General features: G+C 46.5%; 2 protein-coding genes across 10 annotated transcripts in view; one reads left to right on the top strand and one right to left on the bottom strand.

Annotated features, from left to right (window-relative positions):
* Syne2 (spectrin repeat containing nuclear envelope protein 2) overlaps window positions 1–10,392 on the top strand; it is a 297,205-nt gene extending 286,813 nt beyond the window's left edge. For 4 of the 7 annotated variants that reach the window (XM_052185627.1, XM_052185629.1, XM_052185625.1 and 1 more), the window contains 8 exons: window positions 500–617; window positions 1,536–1,738; window positions 3,814–4,014; window positions 4,836–4,964; window positions 6,328–6,519; window positions 7,130–7,201; window positions 7,845–7,906; window positions 8,426–10,392. In XM_052185627.1, the coding sequence (XP_052041587.1) occupies window positions 500–617; window positions 1,536–1,738; window positions 3,814–4,014; window positions 4,836–4,964; window positions 6,328–6,519; window positions 7,130–7,201; window positions 7,845–7,906; window positions 8,426–8,648 (1,200 nt within the window). In that variant the 3' untranslated portion in view covers window positions 8,649–10,392. The remainder of the gene's footprint in view (window positions 1–499; window positions 618–1,535; window positions 1,739–3,813; window positions 4,015–4,835; window positions 4,965–6,327; window positions 6,520–7,129; window positions 7,202–7,844; window positions 7,907–8,425) is intronic. The other 3 variants (XM_052185630.1, XM_052185628.1, XM_052185631.1) reach the window with 2 other exon arrangements.
* A 9,794-nt stretch (window positions 10,393–20,186) lies between these two features.
* The window catches only part of Esr2 (estrogen receptor 2), a 46,318-nt gene continuing 42,011 nt past the window's right edge, over window positions 20,187–24,493 (bottom strand). For all 3 annotated transcript variants that reach the window (XM_052185646.1, XM_052185647.1, XM_052185644.1), the window contains 2 exons: window positions 21,636–21,816; window positions 20,187–20,373 (listed from right to left, as the gene is read on the bottom strand). In XM_052185646.1, coding sequence (XP_052041606.1) covers window positions 20,187–20,373; window positions 21,636–21,816 — 368 coding nt within the window. The remainder of the gene's footprint in view (window positions 20,374–21,635; window positions 21,817–24,493) is intronic.

The following is a 24,493-nucleotide window of genomic DNA, read 5'->3' as shown; positions in this document are numbered from 1 at the left end:
TTCTAAGGGGATCCAATCAGCTCTGTGGGAGCAGAAGAGTCACTGTGTACATTGAAGGATAAATGCTTGATAACGAATGATCTAGAGGGGTGGAGGGAGGATACTGTGTTTCCCTCTCGCAGTGAGGAAAATGCTGAACACTTCTGCAGGGTGATGCGGAGGAATGGGGACAGTGTAAAACACTGCTGGAATGTGAAAGTGCTACCACGGGAGCTGTCTCATAAGATCAGGGGTCACCTCTGACTTTCCCATCGTTTGAGTGGAGACCCTTAGGAAGATACAGAAACAGGCCTCTCTACTCCCACGGTTGGTGCGCCATCTGTTTCCGTGGCTGTTGCTGGCTTTCTGCCCTCGGCCTGCCTCCTTACCAACCTTGCCCGGTGCAGTGTTGAGCATGTCACTTTCTGCCACCTATTGGTGGGAATGGCCCACAGAGCCCGGATGTTCTTTAGATCTCTTTAGGATTTTACAGAAATAACTGAAGATTGGCTCATTCCAGGTAAAGCTGCTATTACATCAAGACGACGATGAGGATGGCAAAGAAGGCTCAAGAAACTCAAAGGACAGCACCCAGCAGGACGGCGAGCAGCTGGACACTTTAACAGGACAGCAGCCAGGTACCTAAACTGGGCAGCCCTTAGGAGGTGTGCAGCTTGGTGTCTGGGCCTAGCTGTTCATTTCAGCTATCACTTGATATAGAACATTAACTAGGGATCAAGCAGTGATGTAACTTATCAAGACTGCTGAACCTACCCCACACCAGCCTCACTTAGTTCGAAACAGGCCAGTTTGTGTTTGTGAATGAGTCTCCAGCCATCTCATTTTAAATTGGATTTTTTTTTTCTTGTCGTGCTAGGGTTAGGCTTGGTAGACAAGTGTCCTACACAGCTGTGTCCCTGGCCCTTTAGAAACTGTTCTTTACACAATGAGTGATAACATAGGATAAAATGTATGCTTTGTTTTTTTTGACACGATTTCTCTGTGCAGCTCTGGCTGTCTTGGAACTAGCTCTGTAGACCAGGCCAGCCTCAAATTCAGAGATTCAGCTGCCTCTGCCTCCTTAGTGCTGGGATTAAAGATGTGTGTCACCACCACCTGGTTATGAGATACATGTTTTCATGACTTGCCATGTAAGGAAAAACAAGATGGGAAGGTGGTAATTAGCACCTTGTCACAAGTACTTCATACGACTAGTCCAGTAGTCACCAAAGTCATTGCTAAGCGATGCAGAGTAGAGCTGATCACATCGTACTGAACTTTGTGAATCAAAACAGCAACGCTACCTCCAATACTGAGCCGGAGGCCAGCATACCTATCGGCCACAGGTTGGGTTTCCTCACCCTGTCCCCACCTCCTTCCAGCCTTTGTGGGTGTGGAGGGTGTGGGCCTTGGATCACACTTTGGAGATTCCTGACTAACCCTGGCCCTCCTCCAAGGAGCATCCTTGACTCACTTTTATCAGGCTGACCGCTCCCGGCCGAGGCCACCTGCTTGGACTATTACTGCTTGCTTTAATTGGCAGCTTTGGATTCCAGGTGCCTTCGACAGGTGGGAGCTGATTCAAGCGCAGGAGCTTCACAGCAAGCTCAGGTTAAAACAGAACGTGCAGCAGCTCAATTCGGATATCGGCAGCATCGAATCGTGGCTTGAAAAGACTGAGGCGGAGCTGGAAGCTCTGAAGCTGGCAGAGCCTCCCTCGGACATCCAGGAAATGGCGCTCAGGGTGAAAAGACTGCAAGTGAGTGGGGCCATGGGTGGAGGGGACAGGCGATCAGAGCAGGTTCACAGGGTTAGCATTTAGAGTGGACAGGCGATCAGAGCAGGCTCACGGGGTTAGCATTTGGAGGGGACAGGCGATCAGAGCAGGCTCACAGGGTTAGCATTTGGAGGGGACAGGCGATCAGAGCAGGCTCGCAGGGTTAGCATTGTGCTGCTGGACAAACAGGCCAGACCTGGGCTTGGAGTGGCTTTTACCTCAGTAAGGACCAAGACATAGGTTTCTCTTTTTACATGAGAAAAGTATTTGCCACGGACCACCCCAGTCGGCTATAGGGGTCCCTGGGATGAGGGTCTCGAAGGCCAGGCGGGTAAGGATTCCACGGCGACAAACAGAAACAAACACAGAGGCAGTTTGAATCTGAGTGTATTTTGCAGTTCTCAAGGAGGGGATTTTATACATTAAAAACCAAACATAACAACTCTTAGAAACCATATCCAGCAAAACAGTCACGAATACCAACAAAAATCATTTGGCACAATAAAATACAAAAAATCATCCAAGCATCACAACTCTGAAACAACATGTTTAGTGAATCACAAACAGAATAGGTAACGTCATTATTAATAATATAAATCACCAAAATATAACAGTTCTAAAAGAATGTATTCAATGGGGCGGTCATCCAAGGCTAGTGGCATATTCCCAAGAACAGGTTAATAAATCTTTATGGTCAGTGTTCTTAACTGCTGAGCTAACTTTCCAGCCCCATATGGTTAATTGTTATTTAACATCTAATGCCTGATTTTTTTTATAAATCTTCAATGCATAAATTTAAACTATTTTAATTCTTTCTAATTAAGGTTTTTCTTTACCATATACCAAAACCCACTTCCAATGACACACATGTAGCCATATGAAATTTTATTGTTAGGAAAGTTTTTATCTACCATAATAATTTTGTAAATGATTAGAAAAGTAAAGTGTTGGTTTCCCTGGAGATAAGGTCGTGTTCGTGACCCATCTTTAGGGATGGTTTTGTACCCATCATTCTTGCTTCATATCATGGTCTAGGCTACTAGGAACCTATAACTAAAAGGAATGAAGAGAACAAAACAGAAAAATTGCCATGAGAACTTCGGCTCAATATGTTTTCTCCAGGCTAGAGTTCCACAGGAGACCACCTTCTTTTGAAGTCTAATGCCTCAGTCTGTGGAACTTGTCACACAGATTCTACGGGGTCAGTGTGGTCAAGTATCTACAGAAAATCCCCAAACCTAGAAGAGCACAACAGAAATATAACTCAGATCCTGAGAGCTGGAAAGATCTGGATTGTAGATTTTAGGTGCTGGTAGCCAGTGTCCAACAGCATAAAGCCAACCTTCTGACCTGTATGTGGTTCAACCTCTATGTTCTACACAAGGCTAGCAGTGGAGTCTTCCTGGAAAGGGTTCAGATCAGCTCACTGGCTGAGGGGAAGGGATCCCATGGCCTGACTAGTAGGGCTACTCTGTGATACAGTTAAAGATTTATTACTCCTGTGATCAGCCCAAGACCCCAGGGGCACCAACCCAGGGTGCAGGGGAGGGATAGCTTGAGCCCTGTACTTTAGGGGTGCCCTGAGCAGATAAGTCTGAGGTTCTGAAACCCAAAACAGGAGTCTTGAAGGTGTCCAGTTTCTCTCCACACCTGTGCTTTCCCATTGTGGATGCAGAGGTCACCGCTTCTCCTAGAGGATGTTTCTGGGGTCCCTAGGGCAAATACAAAGCAGCTACATAGTTTTTATCTAGAAACCTAGGACTGTCCCTAAGCCAGTGACAGAAAAGGGACTGTGGAAGTTAGCAGGGCCTCTTCATGCCTCCAGCCAAGCCTGTCAGAGGCAGGCCTCTGGTTCCCCGCCCCTGCCGGCCAGCCAAGCTCACTAACCTTGTAAGGCAGCTCCCTCAGCTGACGCTTCCCAGCCACTCACAGGCAAGTTCTCTCCCATCCTGGTGCCCACTGCTTGGAGACATGTGGAGGAGGTCTGTCCCTTACAGGTATTTGAAATGAGCCCTTCTTCCCTGTTGTGCGAAGCCCTAACATGATCTCTTCCCTAGGAGATATTAAAAGCCTTCGATACCTACAAGGCCTTAATGGTCTCCGTCAACATGAGCCACAAGGACTATCTGCCAAGCCAGAGCCCCGAAGCCACAGAACTCCAAAATAGGCTCCATCAACTGAGCCTGTCCTGGGACGCCATCCAGGGTGTGATGGACAGCTGGCGAGGAGACTTGCGACAGTCGCTCATGCAGTGCCAGGTATGTTGACTCAGCCCAGGGCCCTGGCCCATATGATAGGAGCTGCAGAGATATTTATACCATCCCCAGGCTGGCTTGAGCTAGGAAGTAAGCAAGTTCCCCTCCCCGCAGTGCCATTGAAATGACCCTGTGTTTACCTAGCATCTCCAGGTCTGTTGTCTATGCCCACGCTGGGGGTAAGGGTCACAGCAAGCATGCCGCCAGGTTGAGGAAACTGCCTCTCTCTGTCCTTTCATCAGAGAGAATCACAGTCCTGGCTCTGAGTACAGGAGCAGTTTGATATTAAGATATGATTCCCTGAAACCCCAGGATGTCAACGTTCTCCTCTGAGACCTGAGTCTGAGTCTAGGGCTCATTTTTTAGGTCTGCACAATGTGAGGTGTGTAATGCTGGCCTACAACCCAACCCACATGAGTGTTGAGTGTTGAGTGTGTGTTAGCTCTCCACTGCCGGTTAGCTCTGAGTCTGTCTTTAGGAGCATGAGCCCATCACAGCCTGTCATGTGGGGTAGGATCCCACAACCACTGTATCTGGAATGTGGATTAAATAACATATGTGGTCTTCACATTTAAATCAGTACCTAGAACACCCATCCCTCCCCCACCCCCACTGCTGGTATCAGTTTCTATCTGATGCCTCCCAGGGCTCAGGCAGGTGCACACTCGTCCTCCCTGCTCCCTGCTTTCCTTGGTTGAGTCCCTGGCCTGTCATCTGGACCTTTGCTTACTGACTAATGGAGGTGAATGAGCAAGTTCCTTCGAGGCGCGCTCCCCCTCAGCCCCCACCATGCACGGTGCTATCACGAGTGTTGTTCCTTGAAGGACTTTCACCAACTGAGTCAAGACTTGCTCCTGTGGCTGGCGAGTGCGGAGAGCCGCAGGCAGAAGGCGCAAGTCACCAGCCCAGAGGCCGACCGCCAGGTCCTCCTGGAGTGTCAGACAGAGCTAATGGTAAGTTTCCTCCACAGGCCCACCAGCCACTGTCAGTCACTGTCACTGCTCCTTGGCGGCTTCATCCAGTGCTCTGGGCGCTGTTGGTGGCTGTGCCTCATGGGTTCATGCAGAGAGGTGAGAAGCCAGAGACAGATGCTTTTAAGAGTCTCAGGAACAAGGGACATCAGTGCATTAAAGACACCTTTCCCATTGTTAATATATTCACCCCTGGATGTCCAGTGGTCCTACACACCTACACATACCCAGATTTGGGGGTAATTGAGTGAGTTCACCAGGTAAAATGTTTGTGCATATTTAAATATTATATACAATTTGCATATATTTGCATACAATTTACACAAATCCTGCCATACATCTCGAATCCTCTCTTGATTCCAATCCTTAGTATGATACAAGTGAGTTGTGTAAATGCTGTATAAATTTCTGTTATGCCACACTTAGGGAATAACAACAAGGAAAGCATTCGTGTGTTCAGATGATATTCTTTGTTGTGGTTTTTTTGATCCTTGGCTGATAGACTATGGGCACAGGTTTGGGGGGGGAGGGCGGACATATTGCCCAAGATGAGCTGCATGAGTTATCTATATTCATAATAGAAATGTCCTATTTTCTAACTGTGTCTTTATAGATTATTTTTCACTAGTAAGCCAAGGTGAGACCTATACATTCTCCCATGTCTCAGAGGGAGTTGTTTGTACCTATAAGCTTAGATGTAGTCTCATTGTCAGTATTTTATATTTAGAATTTCTGGGCATTGGTTTTTGAAAAGTCTATGCTAAAATCTCTGTAGAGTTCCACTCCCTACATAACATGCCCAAGAGAACTTCTCCACACGAGTGTGTATCTCTCACCTCTGTACCTCGGGTAACTGCCAAGGGATTGGAATGTGATTGAAACTGATTTTCTAATTAATTTGAATGGATGTTGCAGCATAGCAAGGACAGCCCTTAAGTGACCTCCCGGCGCACCCGCCATTAGCTGCGTGGTGCGGTGCGCTCCATCCAACAGCTCCAGAGCTCCAGGCAGGTGTGCTGGCTTCGGTTTCTCTGCCTTAGTGTATAAGGGCCCGGGCTTTCCATAGCACACGCCTTCTTCCCTCAAACCTCTCAACATCAAAGGATCTTTAGAGTTCAAGGGAAGTAAAAACAGGGGCTGGGTACAACTTATCCAGCTTTCTTTGGTTCATTGATACCAAATAGCTTTACAAAGCTGTTTGGTCCAAATAGCTTTACAAAGCTGTTTGGTATCAATGAACCAAAGAAAGTTCTGGAATCGAGCTGTGCCTAGCATTCGTCCCAGAACACAATAAGCTGCACCATCCTCCCCTCCGACAACCTGTCTTCCACCATTTTGCTTTCAGAGCCTGGAAAAGGAGTTGATAGCCCGTCAGCCTCAAGTCAGCTCCTTGCAGGAGATTTCCTCCAGCCTTCTGGTTAAGGGGCACGGGGAAGACTACATTGAGGCTGAAGAGAAGGTCCACGTCATCCAGAAGAAACTCAAACAGCTACGAGAACAAGTGGCTCAAGATCTGATGTCCTTGCAGGGAAGCCTGGTGAGTCAGTCCACTTGCCAAGTGGCCAAAATACCTGAGAAGAGGCAGGCGGGGGCAGGCTGCAGCCTCACTGTGGTAGAGAGAGGGTGAAGGCTCCAGCCCCTTCCTGCTGGGCAGCTTTATAAAATAAGGTGCATAAGCCCTGGGCACATGTTCTGTCATTTGGGCAAAGGCAGATAACAGTCATATCCATCTATCAGCAGGAATTTGCAAGATGGGTCCCGCCATCTTGTCTACCATTGTGCTAGATACAGCCTTCACTTTCAGGACTGTCCTGATCTTTTTCCTAATTAATCTGTTGAGCTTCAGTTCTCCTGAAAATGTGCTATATACCTCAAGGGCATACCAGACTGTGGCCTCACCTCACTGGGATAGTTACAAGTCCATCAGTGATGGATGGAGACTCACAGCCAACTGGGATTGTGGGTTTCCAGTGCTTTGGCTATATGGCCTTTTGTCTGAGAAAGTCTTGTCTTTTACATGGGAGGAGAGAGTAAATTGGAAGGATTTAAGGTAGGATGAGAACAAACTGTTCTTTCAAGGGTTCACAAAGCACAGCTACCTACAACTTTGTTTTGCCCTAAACTGAGCAACTGGGTGTGGCTTTCAGAATCCAGACGCTTCTTTGACCAGCTTTGATGAGGTGGACTCGGGGGAACAGCTTCCAGCAGCCTTTGCAAAGGTCAGTGCCCTTCCTTCCCATACCCAGCATGGCTCTCAGAGTCACTAAGATGGCAGAATCTTGAGAGTCCAAGGCCCCATCGGACTTTCTGTGATAGCACAAATCTATTTCAACCAATCTTCTGGCTTAAAGAAATTCTAATATTGTTAATAACAATTATTCTTGAGTGTGTCTATACAGACATGTCACGGAGGCCAGAGAACAGCTTGTGGGGCTCGGGTCTCCATCTGTCGCTCGGGCCCTGGACACTGAGCTTGGGTCATCAGGCTTAGCAGAAAGTGCCTTTACTTGCTGAGCGCTTTCTCTGGCCCTTTAAAATGATTATTAAAAAATGGTATTTTTTTAAAAGACTTGACTCAAGAGCTCTCTCCTGGTGAGTTACTTTTCTTTGAGGTCACAATAGATTGGAGGTGAGGGCCTCTGTTGAGGGATTTCCTCACGTCTCCAGTAAATCAGGCCAGTAAACTGAAATATGAAAATCTTGATGGCTTAACAGACCTGATCACTCCCTAGGTCATCAAGTTGAATCCCATGTGGAGTGACTCTAGTCCCAAAAGTGTGGAAGGAAAGTGACCTAAGAGGATGGGGAAAGGGTAGCTAACCTAAGGAAGGGCACGTGGCATAATGGGCTTCTTTGTTCCAGCAGTTTGGAGTGGAAGAGGAAGAGGAGGAGGAGGAGGAGGAGGAGGAGGAGACAGCCAGCAGGTAACGGGGTTACAGTTCCCAGTGACTCCCCATGGGTTCCTGTGGAGAGGACGAAGCTCCTCTTCCAGAAGTGCACCCCAGCTGTCTGAGCTACTTTTCTATCACTGTGACAAAACAGCACTGACAAAGCAACGGAAGTAAAAGAAGTTTATTGTGGCTCCCAGTGCCAAGGGTACAGTCCGTCCATCACGGCAGGGAAGTCACAATAGCAGGAGCTTGGGACAGCTGGTCACAGTGTCCCCACAGTCAAGAAGCAGCTAGAGAGATAAATGGTTGCTCTCGGCTGTCTTTCTTTGCAGAGCCGCAGCCGGTGGAATGAGGCCTCCCACTCTTAGAGCAGTTAGCCTAAGAATCTATGCCTTGTCAATTTAGTGTTAATCAGCCATCGCCCCAGCTGTCAGCTTATTTCAACCTCGCATCCCAGAGCCCTGATTTCTCTCCATAAGCATGTAGTCAGATGATGATGGTGAGTGCCTTACGAACCCTCCTGATGAGTACCCCCCACCTCTCTGTTGGCAGGACGCCCCACCTCGACACCCCCGGCAGCTCACAGCCAAGACGCTCCTTCCTCTCAAGGGTGATCAGGGCAGCAATACCATTGCAGCTGCTGCTCCTGCTGCTGCTGCTCCTGGCCTGCCTGCTGCCTGCCTCTGAAGATGACTACAGCTGCACCCAGGCCAACAACTTTGCCCGCTCCTTCTACCCGATGCTGCGGTACACCAACGGGCCCCCTCCCACCTAGAGGATTCCGCCGGTCAGTGCCGTGCCGCCAGCCTGCTGGCCACAGGTGCTTAGCTCGTGGCATCAGACCAACCCGGGAGTGACTCTTAACCTTGACAAGGTCCGGGGATTTGCTGCAGACACCTCCTCTTGTCCAAGTGGACTCTGGGAGCCCAGGACAACTCAGACAAGACGTCCTTCTGCTGAGACAAGGAATCAAGTACAGCAGGACCTGGCATTCAGACAAAGTTACTAGATGGGTTCAGAGAAGGAGGACTTCTGGAAGAGCCACACACTTTGGAAAACACTGTTAATGTAGCACAGCTCATAAGGCCCATGAACAATGATGTCGACACATAAATGAACTATATCCAAGAAGCTTACAGTAGGTCCCTACCTTAGTAATGGTTTGGAAATTCCTGTGCACTGAAGCTGATTGGTTGATTCAAATGCGTTTTAAATATTTAGAATCAATTTTCTTCCAATCAGCTAGTAGTCTACACTTCCCCGGTTATAAACCAAAATCTCCCTGTTCAGTACCCAGGTCAGCTCTTTTACATTGCTTTAAAAATTTCTAAGGAAATTTTATTGCATGGATGTCATTATTTGTGCATATTTTTTAACAAGGCTGGATCTGTATGTATAATGTAAACTTTGATTTTAAAAAAAACCATTTTAGCCTGAGCTTTTGACTAATGTACAGTAAATGCCAAACTACAGACTTGATAGGAATGTTTTTATAATTTAATTTTTTAAGACTTTTCATGTTTAAAGAGACACTTCAGGTCTGGTTGAGCTGTTTGGCCACCAGGGGTTGGTAAAGAAACTTGGAACTATTTGTGATATGTACAACCCAGATGTTTCTCATTAAAAAAAAAAAAAAAAAAAGCCAGCTTGTGTATTGGACTCTGTAGCAGGTCAGTGGCGCACTGGGTCTTCCAACTATAACACATATTATCTTAGACTCACCTGATCCCAGCCACTGCTACCATGGACCCTGCAGCCGCCACCTGTGGCACAGACCCAGGGAGGTAGGCTGACTGTGCTCTCCCTCCTCCAAAATGCCCCCTTCTCTCTGTCTCCCTGAGACTCAGCTGATCCCAGTGAGGCTGTAGCTACCACTTGATGGTATGAACCCACAGGCAACCTGCACTTTTCCCTTCCTAGCCTCCATTTGGGTTACCCAAGTTCTCTGGCTACTTGGGTCCAGGCCGGGGACAGCCTCCTCCTCTTAGCCTGTCTCCCCTGCCTCAAGGACTCACCAGATCCTAACACAATAGCCACCAGGGGCCATTCAGTCACCACCTATATACCCCATTGTCCAGAGTCCTGCCAGCCATCTTCTCCAGCCTTGAGACCCAGGATCAGTCAGTCCCTACTGCCAGGTGAAACTTGTTCTAGATCTAAAGACTCTGCAAGACTGTAGCAGAGAAACAGAAGACGTGGAGAGAGGCTGCATCTCCATTTACCCAACAAACAGGAAATTGAGATTCCCAGCACTGCTGTGAATTAGCATCCTGAACACTAAATACCTCTGCTGAAAGATGGAGACTTGAATAAAAGAAAATCTTCAACCAGCCTGGGGAGATGGCTCAGTGGTAAAGAGCACTGGCTGCTCTTCCAAGGGTCCTGAGTTCAAGTCCCAGCACCCACATCCTGACTCACCACCATCTGTAATGGGATTTGATTCCCTTTTCTGATATTCAGATATACAATCAGATAGAGCACTCATATACATAGAAATAAATATATCTTTAGGAAACAACCAACAAATTCCAGACATACAAATCCCACAGTTATAGTCCCAAATGAAAATGGCATAGAACTTAAAGAATTCAAAGAATGATTGTAACTATAATCAAACAACTCAAGACAGATACAAAAATAAGGGAGTTTTTTGTTTTTTAAAGATAATTCAAATGGAAATGTTAGAAATGAAAATTTCAATAAACCAAGTAAAAGCCTCAACCTAAGCCACAGAGTTGATTGTGCCAAAAACAGGCAGGGATAGAAGACAAAGGAATTGGATGATTCAGTGGAGATCAACAGGCATTTAATAATAACAACCTGGAAACGTTTTGGAACCCCATAAAAAGACATAATCGAGTTTGGACATGGAGAGAAGAAAAACGTGGTGAAGGCCTAGAAAACCTGTTCACAGATATCATAGAAGAAAATCTCCCAAAACTTGGGGAAAAGATTCCTGAGGACACTAAATAGATAAGAAATTCTCCACAATGTATTATAGTTAAAATATTAAAAACCTAAAATACAAAAAAGGGCTATTGAGCGCCAAGGGAGGAAGGTCACGTCACCTCCAAAGCCATGTCGGTTACAGTAACAGCTGATTAGTTCACAAACCTTTAAAGGGCCTGAAAAAGCTGTATTCCAAATCCTGAAAGAGCCTGCTACACGTAGCACAGCCATCTATTAACGCCTATGAAGGAGAGCCTCACATGATGTCACATGTCTCTAATCTAGAACTTCATAGGAAAACCTAGTACTGCAGACACAACACACTTGAGTCACAAAACAGAGAGGTCAAGCTGGTTCTCTCTGGGAAGCTTCTTCATCCATACTGGCTAGCGTTCGCAGTGCTTGAAGGTGCCCTGAGTGCTACCAGAGATGGAAAGGAATTTTTTTTTTTTTTTTTTGAGACAGTCTCCATTGTAGCCCTGGCCAGCCTAGATCTCAATTATGTAGACCAGGCAAATCTTGAACTCAGATGTCTACCTGTCTCTGTCTCCAGAGTGGGAGGATTAAAGGCCACACCACTCCTGGCCCAAAGTCACCAATCTTGCCCAGCTGTGAGCCCTGAAAACTATAACAGCCAATCTGGCAAGACATCCCCACTGCTACAATAGAGGTGTGAATGTCATGGGATTAACTGCCCATCTTCCTTTCTTACCAGGACAAACAACCTGAGTCTGGACAGATTATATGTCCTAAGGGGAGGATCTACTAACGTATTTAACTGACTCCTAATAGGTCACTGTTATATCCATAGATTAGTGTATCCATCAACCTTTGTAAGAGAGGCTTTTTCTAGTAGATGCTAATTCACACAGAAAGCCCACAACTGATCAAGACGCAGAGAATAAGAGACTGTAGAAGTCTCAGCCCTGTATCTTTGTCGTTACCCCATTCCTCCAAAGGCTCAGGGCTTGTTGTGGAAGAGGGTATGGGGAGACTGTAAGAGTCAGCATAAGGGTGACAAGACAGTGCCTTGTAGACACAGAATGGCTGTAGCTATGAATTCACAGCAATCATGCTGCATGCACAGGACCAGTGCTGCCTCAGGCCAGACAGTTCCAGCATGGAGAGGGGAGGCCGATGCTAAGTCCCACTCCTGCCTTAGGAGCTAGGAAGTTGATAGTGTTTGGAGAGGGAGAGTCTATTTTCTTTAAGGGTGTAGCCCTTGGTGGCTCCAGGGAAGGCCACACATCTAAGAATATCTGGGTAGCACATATTGTACTTGTTTAAAAAGAAAAAGAGCAGAGTTGGGTGGGTCAGGAAGAGGGGATAGAACTGGGAGAAGTGGAAAGATTGGGTAAATAGGATCGAAATGGTCAAGGAAAAAAAATACTGATTTTTTTTTTTTTTTAGTTAAATGTATACTTGTGCATATTATATGTGTACATGCACATGAGTGGAGGTGTCTGAAAATGCCAGAAGAGGTTGTCAGAGCGCCTGGAACCGCAGGTACAGGCAGTTGGAAGCCACCTGAGGCGAACACTCAAAACTGAACTCAGGTCCTCTGCATCAAAGCTTTCTGTTCCACTCACATTCATCTTTGTGGAAGACTAAGACTGAGACCCACAACCCGTCTGCAGTGAGAGCCTTCCTGCATGTGTGTATCTTGTCACGGTAATGAAATACCTCAGTCAGAATGTGGAGGCACACAGATGCCCGTGTTTTACTAGCGTTTCCTCTTCCCTCAGGCAGGGACACCAGCCCATGGGATCCCGCTGCCCACAGTTAGGTGGGTCTTCCCTCCTTGATGTGCTCCCACAGTGATGAAGAGCTCCAGCTGGCAAAAGCCATCACAATATGTAAGTGGGTCGCCCCTGACCAGCCATTGCTGGGGAAAGCATCTAAAGACAAGAGACACTTGGCCCAGACTTTCCCATTGCCAGTTTTCTGAGATGAACTACAGGTGGCTCAGATATTTCTACTTAGGACTAGAAGTACTTTGAATTGAAGGCATTTTTTGCATAATTTGGGGGGAAATTTATATAAACATATCAAGATATCTAGGGGTGGGACTATATCTCACATATATCTAAGCCATATATGCTGAAGGTAACTTTTTAGTGATTTTGTGCATGAAAGAAAGTTTCACAGTACAAAACTTTCCAGTTGTGATGTCATTTGATCCCAAAACGTGGGGGATCACGTGGTCAATTTAGGCTAGAGTAAGACTCTATATGCAATTTATTAAAAAATAAAAGTTTTGCATCTTTGAATGAGGGAATGGTCTGTGTGAGCTTGGTATGGTGGTGCGTGCTGCTAGGTCCTAGTACTTGAACGTGGAGGCAGATGAATCTCTGTGAGTCTGAGGCCAACCTGGCCTACAAGAGTGACAGGACAACCCCTAAGGCTACACAGAGCCTGTCTCCAAAAAAAGCAAAGGGTGCTGTGCAACCTCTGACAGGCAGTGGGCTAACGATAGAGGCAAAGTCTCCACCTCTCTCTGTGCCTCCCACTGCAGTCAGTCAGCATCTCTCCATCCTCCACTGAAGGTTACCAACCCAGTTCTTCCTCTGTAGTAGCAGTCAGGGATGACCGGGCAGAACCCCTCCCTAAAGGGTTAGGCAGAGAAGTCGGTCAGCACGTGTTCCAAGCCGGATCCTTCACTCTTCAGATATTCATGCCGTCTGTTCGGCTACCCAGCACGTTTCCATTTTTAAAAAGTCTGTCATTTCAAGTTATTAAATGGAGAGGGAGATAGGCTTTCTCTCCCACCATCACTGTGTGCCATTCACAGAAGTCTTGGGGAGGGAGGAGGTAGGCAGAGGAAACAAATCTAAATGTTACAACTCTCTTCTTGAGCCACTGAATTAAGGTTTGCTTTAAGGTTCCCTGCTCTGAGGCAAGTAGCTGGAGGTTAGCAGAAGTGCCAGCTCCTTCCCGGCTCAGATCAAAGAAAGTGTTCCACAGGCCTTCACTGCCCTCAGGAGGGCACGCTGGGGTGTGTCCAAGGGTTGTTTGTATTTTAAAGGCTACTGATACAGTTTTTCAACCTAAGGACCTCTGAGTTTAAGTTTGGCCCTCACCACCACCACTACCGCCCCACCCACCCACGCGTGCACTATCCTTTCTCCCCACCTCCTGCCCTGGGGAAACCTCCTCTGCCTTCTTTAATACAGAGCTTGCAGTAACCCCCAAACACTCCTGAGGCATGATTCATCTTTCATTGTCAGTCTGAAGCAAATTGTTCACATCCTTTGTTCCCTCCTTGGAGGGAGAAACCTTCAAATGACCATAGGCACAAAAATAACTTCAGTATGAATGAATGACTTCACCCCGGCTCTGAAGGGTATATTGACTCAGTTGAAACAAGTACAGAAAATCTTCCCAAATAAATTGAATAATAAGTGAATAGTTTATATATAATTTCAGAAATTCTACCCTAATAAATTGAAAAATAAATGGGTTCTCTACATACTGGGACTTTTACCTCCACATACAGTGGCAGGGGTCATATGTCACAAGTGAGTAGGTGACTGTAAGTTAATTGTTCCTGTTAATTAACTTTGAGGGGAAGAGGGGCAGTGAGTCTTCAGACTGCAGGCAAGCATCCACACTAATGTTTCCTCTCCTAGGAAGATTGGCCACAGTTTTTACAATATAAACCCCAAAAGAGAATTCATGGAAGAAACCCAGACACTGCTTAACCCAGCAACTGTAAGTTTTTGCATTCAGCTCCCAAGAAATACAGTTTTAAAACCCAAATTATGAAAAACATTTTATTTATGTCACATTAAACTTCTCTCTACAACTCCATAGACATTCAAGAGACGTGGTAAGGACAAAAGAGTCCCAGACAAATGGGCAGTCAGCCTTATAAGCATCACAGTCTTTTTGTTTATTCAGCTTTTTGAGGTTAAGAATCTCACTATGTAGTCCAGGTTAGCCTCATATCCACAGCAAGCCTCCCAAGTGCTTGGGCTCCTGGGAGTAAGCTACCTACAAACTCAAACGGTCCCAGTTAAGTCTGTTACCAACACATTAGTCTGACGGTACACAGCATCTGTCTGAAAATATGACAAATTATAGTCAACCAACAGGCTCAGAAGGACACATGACCACTGCCCGATAAAGTTATCAGTCCAGGGCTCACAAGGCAAATAAATGTACAGTACTGACAGTTCAGTTACTAGGAACTATTTTGGGCTAATGAACCTTTACCCTTCACAAAGAGAAAGCCCACCATCAGGTAGCAGGCCGGCCTACAGGGAAGATGATCCTTGGTATTTTTAAACTCACGTATGCTGAGACAGCGCACAATTTACAGCTGCTACTGGATCCATGAACTTTGAGAGCTACAGGAGAAAACCAGTATGTGGTGCGCTCAGCCCCACGGGGAGACATGGTGCCTGGGAGGTGTGGCATTCACACTGGTATCCTTTCGAGGCGTGTGGGAAGCTTAGCTGCACTGGAGGAAAAGAAGTACCGGAAGTGACGGCAGACCTCCTGGCTTAAGAACTCAAGATGGCAGGACAGGAGTACCATGGCCATCCCTCTCCTGCCTATCACTGTTTCTGCAACACCAAGGTTCAAGCAGACCCACTCTAAACTGAGAAGGTAAAAATGAAAGGGGACACCCAGGGCTTCACCCACTGTCATCACAACACTGCCTCACAGGTAGCATCTTGGAGCTAGAAAAGGCAGCCAGTGAACAGGAGGCTGGAATTCAAGTCCAGCCTTGGTGACAAGAAGCTGCAAAGACCTTGAGCAGGTAGGGTGGTCCCTCAGAGCTGTAAATTGCACATGGATAAAATAGAGACTTGAATTCTTAGGTCAGAAATTTCTAAGCTGTTTGTGGCTGTCCCCAGGGGTGTCTGGAGTGTCAGGCATGTGGGGTTTCATAGGTAGATCCCACTTAAGCTTCAGGGACCCTGCTTGATAAATTCTGTGATTTAGAAAAGATTTGAGAGAGGGGAGTGTAGCACAATTGTAGAAAGCAAGAAATATAAAGTTTTTGGAATTATCTTTTGCAGTGCCCACGGCCCAGTACATGCAAGGCAAGACCTCTTAGCCGTAAAGCTCCACTGAGCCCCACTCCCACCCCCATCCCCTCCCACCCCCAACCCACCACCCCCCCCTTTTTTTTTTTGTTTTTTCTGAGACAGGGTTTTTCTGTGTAGCTCTGGCTGTCCTGGAACTCCCTTTGTAGACCTGACTGGCCTCAAACTCAGAAATCTGCCTGCCTCTGCCTCCCAAGTGCTGGGATTACAGGTGTGCTCCACCACCACCTTTTTTAACTAGGCAAGCTGTGTAAGCAGGGTCAGCACTAGCCAGGACCTGCCGGATCTCTCCCAGCATTTGTTCTGTGTGACCCTGAGTAAGCCCGCTTGGCCTTCTAGCTTCCACATCTGGACAATTAAAATAGAGTCACAGTAATGGATTCCAAAGATTCTATGTGAAAGCTGTGTCCGGCACACAGTGTTCCACAAATACTATTTTACATACCAGATGGTATATTTTTGTTACTTCGGTAACCTTTATAGTATCTTTTTAAAAAGCAGCTTAAAGACATGTATTAAATCTTACTAAACAAAACTGCTCTGTTTCAAAATAGAGCTGGAAATCCAGGGACCACCTTGAGTTTTGGGAAGTGATCTGCACTATGCAAGCAGATACCAATAGGAACCAAGTCCTTCATACGCTAGGAAATGCTAGAAACAGTGGTTCAACCTAGCTCCCTCGGCTCTGCACGGGAAGCAATGCTGAGAATTGGCACGTAACGCTTTTTGCTCGGAAAACGCTAAAAGCACTGGCTTTGCCGAAGAACTAGCAGGAAACATCATTCGGGTAAGGAGGTGGGGTAGCTGTGGTTACACTGTTTTGCTTTTTAAATGCTTAAAATTCCCTAAGAGTGTCATTTGTCTTGTGGTCTCACCTGAATTTCTCAAGGGGGGAAAACTCGTTGGGATCATTTTTGGAGTTCATCCCTCTCCTGGTGACAAGCAGACAAAGCCAATTGGGATTGTCCACACAGTCCCCTTAGGGCTTGTTCAGGCCCAGGAATCTGTATATTAAGGGTATTCATGGCGAACAGTTCTATTCAAACTTGTGATTTGGGGGTTAGGCAACACCCCCTCGTCCACAGGTAAGTATCTCAGGCGGTCCCTTGCTGATTAAAATAAAAGAATCCCACTATACTGGTTTAAGGCAGAACTGAGGATTCTACTGCTCTGTTGTGGTTTCATGGAGGAGTCTTGGGGGTGGGGTGGCGTGGGGATTGTTCAGTAATCTAACCCATGCTCACAGGTGCCAGGTCCTATTCATCCTTTAAAAGAAACGTGAACATTGGAGACTCATGCTTAGCTATGAGCACAACTCATACACTGTCTCGAAGGAAGGGGAACGTTTCAAGGAAGCTACCACAGACTAAAGAGAAATGACCCATCTTTAAAATGGGCATTGAGCATTTCCCCAATACATTGAAAACCATGTCATCCTTAGCCTGTAGGGAACACATGAGCAGAGATATTAGCAGTTCAGATGAAAGGGGAAACTAGGTTACTCAAAACAACCAATAGTCTTTAGAGTACAGATTATATCTCAAACATCCACTTGTCCCAGAGCCCAGTCAAAAACAGCCCTGTACTGAGAAGTATCAGGCATGATTAACCTGTGTCCCTGCCAGACCCAGGTGAAATGCAAGGCAAGAAGAATCGACCTAGAGTGTTATGGCCTCATCCCACTGAACCAAACACATGAAATGTTCAGCCCTTAGAAGCAGGCAGGCAGAATTGGTGTTAAATAGCCAATTGGCTGGGCATGGTGGCACATGTCTGAATCCCATCAGGCTGATGCAGGGGGATTAGGAATTCAAGGCTAACTAATGGCCACTGGAACATTATCTAAGAATACACAGGACTTGGCACAGAATGGTGCTTGACCACCTGAGTTCAAACGTATACCTTCCTTAGCTATCCAAATCCAACCAAGAACTGCACTGTGTACTAACTAGACAATAGCTTGGAGCTAATTCGGATTGTTTTGTTATTCCTGTCTGGCGGTCTCTTTAAAAAGCAAAATTTCTCAAGGCTTCCTTTCCATCCTGCTCTCCAACCCTCAACCTCTGTTTATAGTAGAACGCTTTCTGCACTGACAACTTGGGCTATAGCACTGAACCGCTAATAGTTCCCAACTGTCTCTGAACTGCTAGCACCTGTGTGTTCCCGTGCCTGTGTCTGAGACAGCTGCTAAAGTCAGCTTCGGCAACAGCGTATCAATATCAAAATTAAGACATATTCAAGTTCTCTCTCGTTAAGTGTAATCTTCCTAATGAATGACTCAGTAAATACAGGATGTACTGACCAAAAAAAAAAAAAAAACCTTCTATTTTCAAAGGAAAGTAATACTTAATACTGTATCCCCAGGTTTCATTTTTAAAAGCATCCAATCGGCATGATCATTTAATTGCTGACTTCCAAAGTAGAGCTGCTACACATTTTGTAAATGTGTCATGTTCCTATAAATGTATCTGAAAACTCCAGTTTCTAAAATGTGCATTACAATTGCCACTCCAAAGAATTTTCTCCTTAGCGCCCATTATATTCCATTAGAAAGAACTAACGTATCTACCAAGTTTGTACTTCACACAGCCCACCTCACTAATATTCTGAAAAGAAACTATCGTAAGAGATTTATAGGTTAGAGAAGAATTTGTTTTTGTTATATTTAATTATCTCTAAATAACTCTTTGAAGGAGTAAAAAAAATATGTGTTCAAATGTGTGTGGTGGTTTGAATATACCTGGCCCATGGGAAGTGGCACTATTAGGAGGTGTGGCCTAGTTGGAATAGGAGGGGCCTTGTTGGAGTAGGTGTGGCCTTGTTGGAGTAGGTGTGGCTTTGTTGGAGGAAGTGTGCCACTCTGTGAGTGGGCTTTTGAGAGCCTCCTTCTGGCTGCCTGTGGAAGACAGAGCCAGTCTTCTCCTGGCTGTCTTCAGCTCAAGATGTAGAACTCTCAGCTCCTTCTACAGCACCATGTCTTCCTGGATGCTGCCATGCTTCTGGCCATAATGATAATGGAATGAACCTCTGAAACTGTAAGATAGCCCCAAATAAATGTTGTTCTTAATAAGAGTTGCCTTGGAGCTGAAGAGCTGGCTCAGCACTTAAGAGCATTGACTGTTCTTCCAGAGGTCTTGAGGTCAATTCCCAGCAACCACATGGTGGCTCACAACCGTCTGTAATGGTATCTTATGCCCTCTTCTGGTCTGTCTGAAGACAGAGACAATGCATTCATAAATATAAAATAAACAAGTCTTCAAAAAAAAAAAAAAGAGTTGCCTTAGTTAGGATGTCTCTTCACAGCAATGGAAGACAAAGTGTTTTGCTCATCGAATCCACACTATGAGGCCTGAAGCTGTGTGAGTGGTATCTTTCCAGAAGATAATGTATCATGTATATCCATAGCCTGTAGCATCCTTGCCTCGAATTGGTGCTAGGTAGCTGATGTTGTCACCTCTGCTGTGCAAGATGAAACCTGCATTCTCAAGGCATAAAAGAAGCAGTGCTGTGACTGACACCCACAGGATTGACTCTGTTCTTATAAAAAATGGAGACTTCCACATGTGTGTGTATATGCACACAGAGAGATGGTGGGAGGGAGGGAGGGCAAGACAGAGGGGGAGGGAGGGAGAGAGAGGGAGAGAGAGAAACACCAACATAGCTTCAAGGAAGTTAACTTTAGAAAGAGATTTAAATCTTAATCTAGGACAGTGACCACACTCAGACCGACCAAGCAGCAGGCTCTATGACTATAACCCAAGCAGGATGAACCTGCACACAGACAGTAAGAGCATCTGGGAGGAGGAACAAGGTTACATCTAAGCTTGACCTTTATCTTTCTGGTCTTAGATAGAATAATATATAATCACAAGTTATGAGTCCCCACAGGCCTGTGAGGTAGGACTGCGAAACAAGGTGATTGTCAATGTGGTTTTCAATCCTACAATCAAGTGGCCTAGAAGACCCCATTCAAAGGTTAATTTTATGACCACACTATTCTACAGTCCATGTCCTACAGACATGTCACATGTGACATTCTTTTTCCTGTCTAAGGCCAATCCTTCCAAGGCAGACTTTGACCTTTCATTCCAGAACTTTTAAGATGTTTTCCAAGTGGGCAAAGGGATGGAAGTACATCGAGAGCCTTCTAAGGCTAATACAAGTTAGAACTCGGCATTCATCGAGTCCTGGTACAAGGAACACCACAACCCAACCACCCTGACTCCTGGAAAGTACAACATGGGTACCCAAGATGCTAGGGTACATGTTCCACTTTTGACCGTCATTGTAATCCGCCTCAGGCCTGGCCATCACTGAGACTGTAGGTTCTGGGAGCCCTCTTTGTTCTTACTGTCCTCTGGCGAGCTGCACTCAGACCCTGAGACTGACGACTTGTACCCGCGAAGCGTGTGAGCATTCAGCATCTCCAGCAGCAGGTCATACACTGGAACCACATTTTTGCACTTCATGCTGAGCAGATGTTCCATGCCCTTGTTACTATGGGGAGGAAAAGGCACTCAGAATGCTCCCCTCCTGACAGCCAGGAGACCGTTGAGGTAGTCCCCAAGGCTCCTGCACAAAGCCAGCTCACCCTGCCCTAAGCGCCCCACCCTCACATTCCCTATACTTCTCCCACCCCATTGTTCTGTAGCTTATGCATCCGGCTCCCTCAAAGGTCTATGTTCAAGGGCAAAAGTGATGTCATCTTCACCTCTGGCTCACCACCCAACCCTGCACCGTGAGCTCACAAGAGAGCTCATAAGAAACACAAAAGCCATAAAAACATGGTTCTAAAGAGTATAACTGTAAGTTGCTTCACAATGGGAGACCTGAGGCACCTTGAGTTTGACTGACTTAGCTAGGAAGGTTTGTGTCAAGACACTGAAAAGGTGTGCCATTCTTAGCTTGACCTTAAAAGGGTCACCAGTACTGATTTGGGAGTTATGCATAAACTTCAGCAATCAGGTGAACTCACACATAGTAAGGATAGACTGATCCCTGTTCTGTAAAAGGCCATCGACCAAGTGTTCATTAAAGAAGAAACAGGAAGAAATCTTCCTTCTTTCCTCCTCCTTGTCAAATGCTGGAATGGAACACCGTCCTCCCCACAGCTCTTCCAGCTTCCTACTCAGGAGAGCACTGCCTTCTGTCTTCATCTCCTCCTGGGTGACACCAGCCACTGAACGTCACTATACCAGCAACAGCCATCTCACCACAACCTCCTCCTACTGCACACGCTGTGCACTTCCTGAGCTGGACTGTGCTCCATCCACAGCTTTCCTTCCTCAATTTGTTGGGAAGTTCTCTCAAGTCTCATCCTTGGTACCCTGATGCCACAAAAACCAAAGGACAACTTGTTGCCCAACCCTAGTCCTCAGCTAAAGGACAACCAGGAGAGCCAGGCTTAGCATCCTTACAAAAATAACTTCAGGCCTTGGCCCTGGGTGGTCTGAGGAAGGTGGCCACTCATTTTAGAGAGACAGGTGCCCATTTTAGGACTCCATAAACAAATTCAAAAGACTAGCAGTTGCATACAGGTGGGTCCTACCAGCAGCTACAAAAATCCCTATCAGGTGACCCGTGACACTTATTTCAATACCTACTATGGGCCAAGCTTTGGTGCAGGTGCATACACTGATGGCATGCCAGTCTCGTTCAAACATTCTACCATATCTGTGCAAACTTGCCTACCTGTTCCCAAAGCCCTGAACACAAGCTCTGCCCACACCCCACCAGAGCAGCGTCCCACAAGTTTGTACCTGATGTGCCTGATGTGAGAGAGAAGCATCAGGAGGTTGGCCAAACGGACTGATTGCTGCTGGGATGAGATACCACTCTTTGCAATCACCCAGACCAGGGCATCTGTCACTGCATTCAACAGGTGTGTCAGCTTCCGGCTACTCTCTGCCTCCTGGCTTGCTGTAGCCAAGGGGTACAAACCTGGACAAAGGAGGAGAGCCCCAAAGTCATCGCTCAGAGAAAAGGAAGCTGAGATCATGTTCTTAACTGTTAAGCATGCCTGGTTGACCAGAGTTACTCTAGTTTGCACATGCACGTATGTGTGGTGCAAGCCAAACAAGAATGAAGAACTAGCTGGGCAGTGGTGGCGCACGCCTTTAATCCCAGCCCCTGAGAGGCAGAGGCAGGCGGATTTCTGAGTTCGAGGCTAGCCTGGTCTACAGAGTGAGTTCCAGGTCAGCCAGGGTTACACAGAGAAATCCTGTCTTGAAAAACCAAAATAAAATAAATTAAATTAAAAAAAAATAAAAAAGAAGGAGGAACTACCTTCCCTGCAAGAGCAAAACCTCAACACCAAACTGTAAGGGAACCCTGGCCTGGCCAAAGCAATCGGCATGTCAATTAATTCTATGTTTCCCACTATGCAACAAATGGCGTCATGAAGATATTCAAGTAAGATTAAGTCCACTTAGCACCAAGGATGGCTTCTCATCACAGCATTTAAGAAACAAACTGAAAACCAGTGCTTTGAAACTCTATGTCCCCCTCCTGGCATAGGGTCCCTGTGCCTCAGTCAGAGCAGGGCTCCAAGGTCACCTCTGACCAGTCCAAGGCACCTCTGGCTCCCTACTGGGGCAGGAAGACTACCAGTCATGAGTCAGGTCTTAACCTATTTTCCCCTTGCTGAGTCTAGCTCCCAGGCCCTGAACCAGTTCCCTGGCTCCTCCCACTTTCAATTTCTGGTTAAGCAACGTTTACAAGAACATTGCTCCTTAGGCCCCCCTACCCTGTTCTGCTTTGCCCCACCTGGGGTTTCTACAAAGTAACCAAACAGCAGCCCACGTGAGCCTCATCCCTACCCCAGTTAAGCCCGGATTCTCCCTTTCAAAAACACCTCTTCTTCCAGGCTTTTAACTCCTAAATAAGAACACACAACAGTGGTGAGATGAACAAGGGCACGGGCGGCAGAAGTGGCCTCTGCGAGAACAGAGGGCAGCTAGTGCCTAGTGCCCGTTATCCACAGAACTGGATCAGCAGGGCTTGCTTTCCGGTTCTCTTGACATTTCAGGCCAAGCAAAGCAACTGCGTTTAACTCCTCTCACCTCAGTTACAGCAAGGAACATGCAGAATCACAATGATTCAGGTACAGTGCTTCCCTGCATCCCTGGAGCCCCTCCAGAGTGTCTTATAACACATATTTGAACGATCTGCCTTTCACTTGGGAGTCAGGGGCTAGACAGGGAGAGCCCAGAGGCATGTAAGCTGAACTTCCCAGAAAGAAGCCAAGCCTGTGTTGATGATTCTACGAGGCTGATTGACTGATTAGATCTTCCTGATTGTCCCAAGACAGGATGTTGCAGATTCAGAACCAACATTACCTTGAGTCATCTCTAGCCCTCTAACTCATGGCCCACTTTCTGCATCTGACCCACTGTCATTTTGACTATTAGGTACAATCTTTGGAGCATAGTCTCAGAAGACCACTATTTCCCGCCAACCCAGAAGCTGAGAATGACGTCAGGTAGCATCCGAGACCTACAGCAGTAGCTTGCGGCATTGCTACAGCCTGATGTTCCCACCAATGTACTTGGTAAATACCTGGATTTATAACTTTTTGTCCTGTAACTATACAAACTTCATGAAATTACTTCCACATTGGAACATGCTGTTCTCAAAACCTGAACCTGTGCTGCAGGGACCATGGCCGCCCCTACTGGGCTCAGTATAAACTAATTCTTTACCCCCTTTGAAGTGAGAATGGTAATTTGAGATGACAAGGTGCTCTATCAAGAAACCAAGGACTGAGCCTGCCAGTAGTGGCACACCCCTTTCTGTAATCCCAGGACTTGGGAGGCAGAGGCAGGCAGATCTCTGAGTTTTGAAGCCAGTCTGGTCTATAGAGTGAGTTCCAGGACAGCCAGGGCTACACAGAGAAACCCTGTCTTGAAAACCTGGAAGGAAAGAGGAACGGAACCAAGGGCCGCTAGGAATTGTGGCGCCCATTTACACTTGATCTTAGCCAAAAGGCGGAGAATTGATATGTGGCATCCATTTAATCTCAGCACTCTGGGTTCTCACTTACTGTGATAAACCACTGGCCAAAACAACTCAGGGGAGTAAAGGGGTTACCTCACCTTCCAGGTTACATTCTGTGATCAAGGGAAGATCAGGCAGGGACCTGGAAGCAGGAGCTGAAGCAGAAGCCATGAGAAGTGCCGCTTCCTGGCTTGCTCCCCCGCAGCCTGCACCCAGGACCACCTGCCTAGGGGTGGCACCGCCCACAGTGGGCTGGGTCTTCCCAGATCAATCATTAATTTTAAAAAGTGTTGTCATAGCAGCCCTATTTGTAGTAGCCAGAAGCTGGAAACAACCCAGGTGTCCCTCAACGGAGGAATGCATACAAAAAATGTGGTATTTACACAATGGAGTACTATTCAGCCATTAGAAACAATGAATTCATGAAATTCTTAGACAAATGGATGGAGCTGGAGAACATCATACTAAGTGAGATAACCCAGTCTCAAAAGAACACTCATGGTGTGCACTCACTGATAAGTGGATATTAACCTAGAAACTTGGAATACCCAAGTAATAATCCACATATTAAATGATGTCCAAAAAGAACGGAGGAGTGGCCCCTGGTTCTGGAAATACTCAA

Source organism: Apodemus sylvaticus, chromosome 6 (genome assembly GCF_947179515.1).
Source record: "Apodemus sylvaticus chromosome 6, mApoSyl1.1, whole genome shotgun sequence".
In the NCBI taxonomy this organism is placed as follows: Eukaryota; Metazoa; Chordata; class Mammalia; order Rodentia; family Muridae; genus Apodemus; species Apodemus sylvaticus.
The sequence above is the reverse complement of the archived record's forward strand: the minus strand, read 5'-3'. Positions and strand labels throughout refer to the sequence as shown.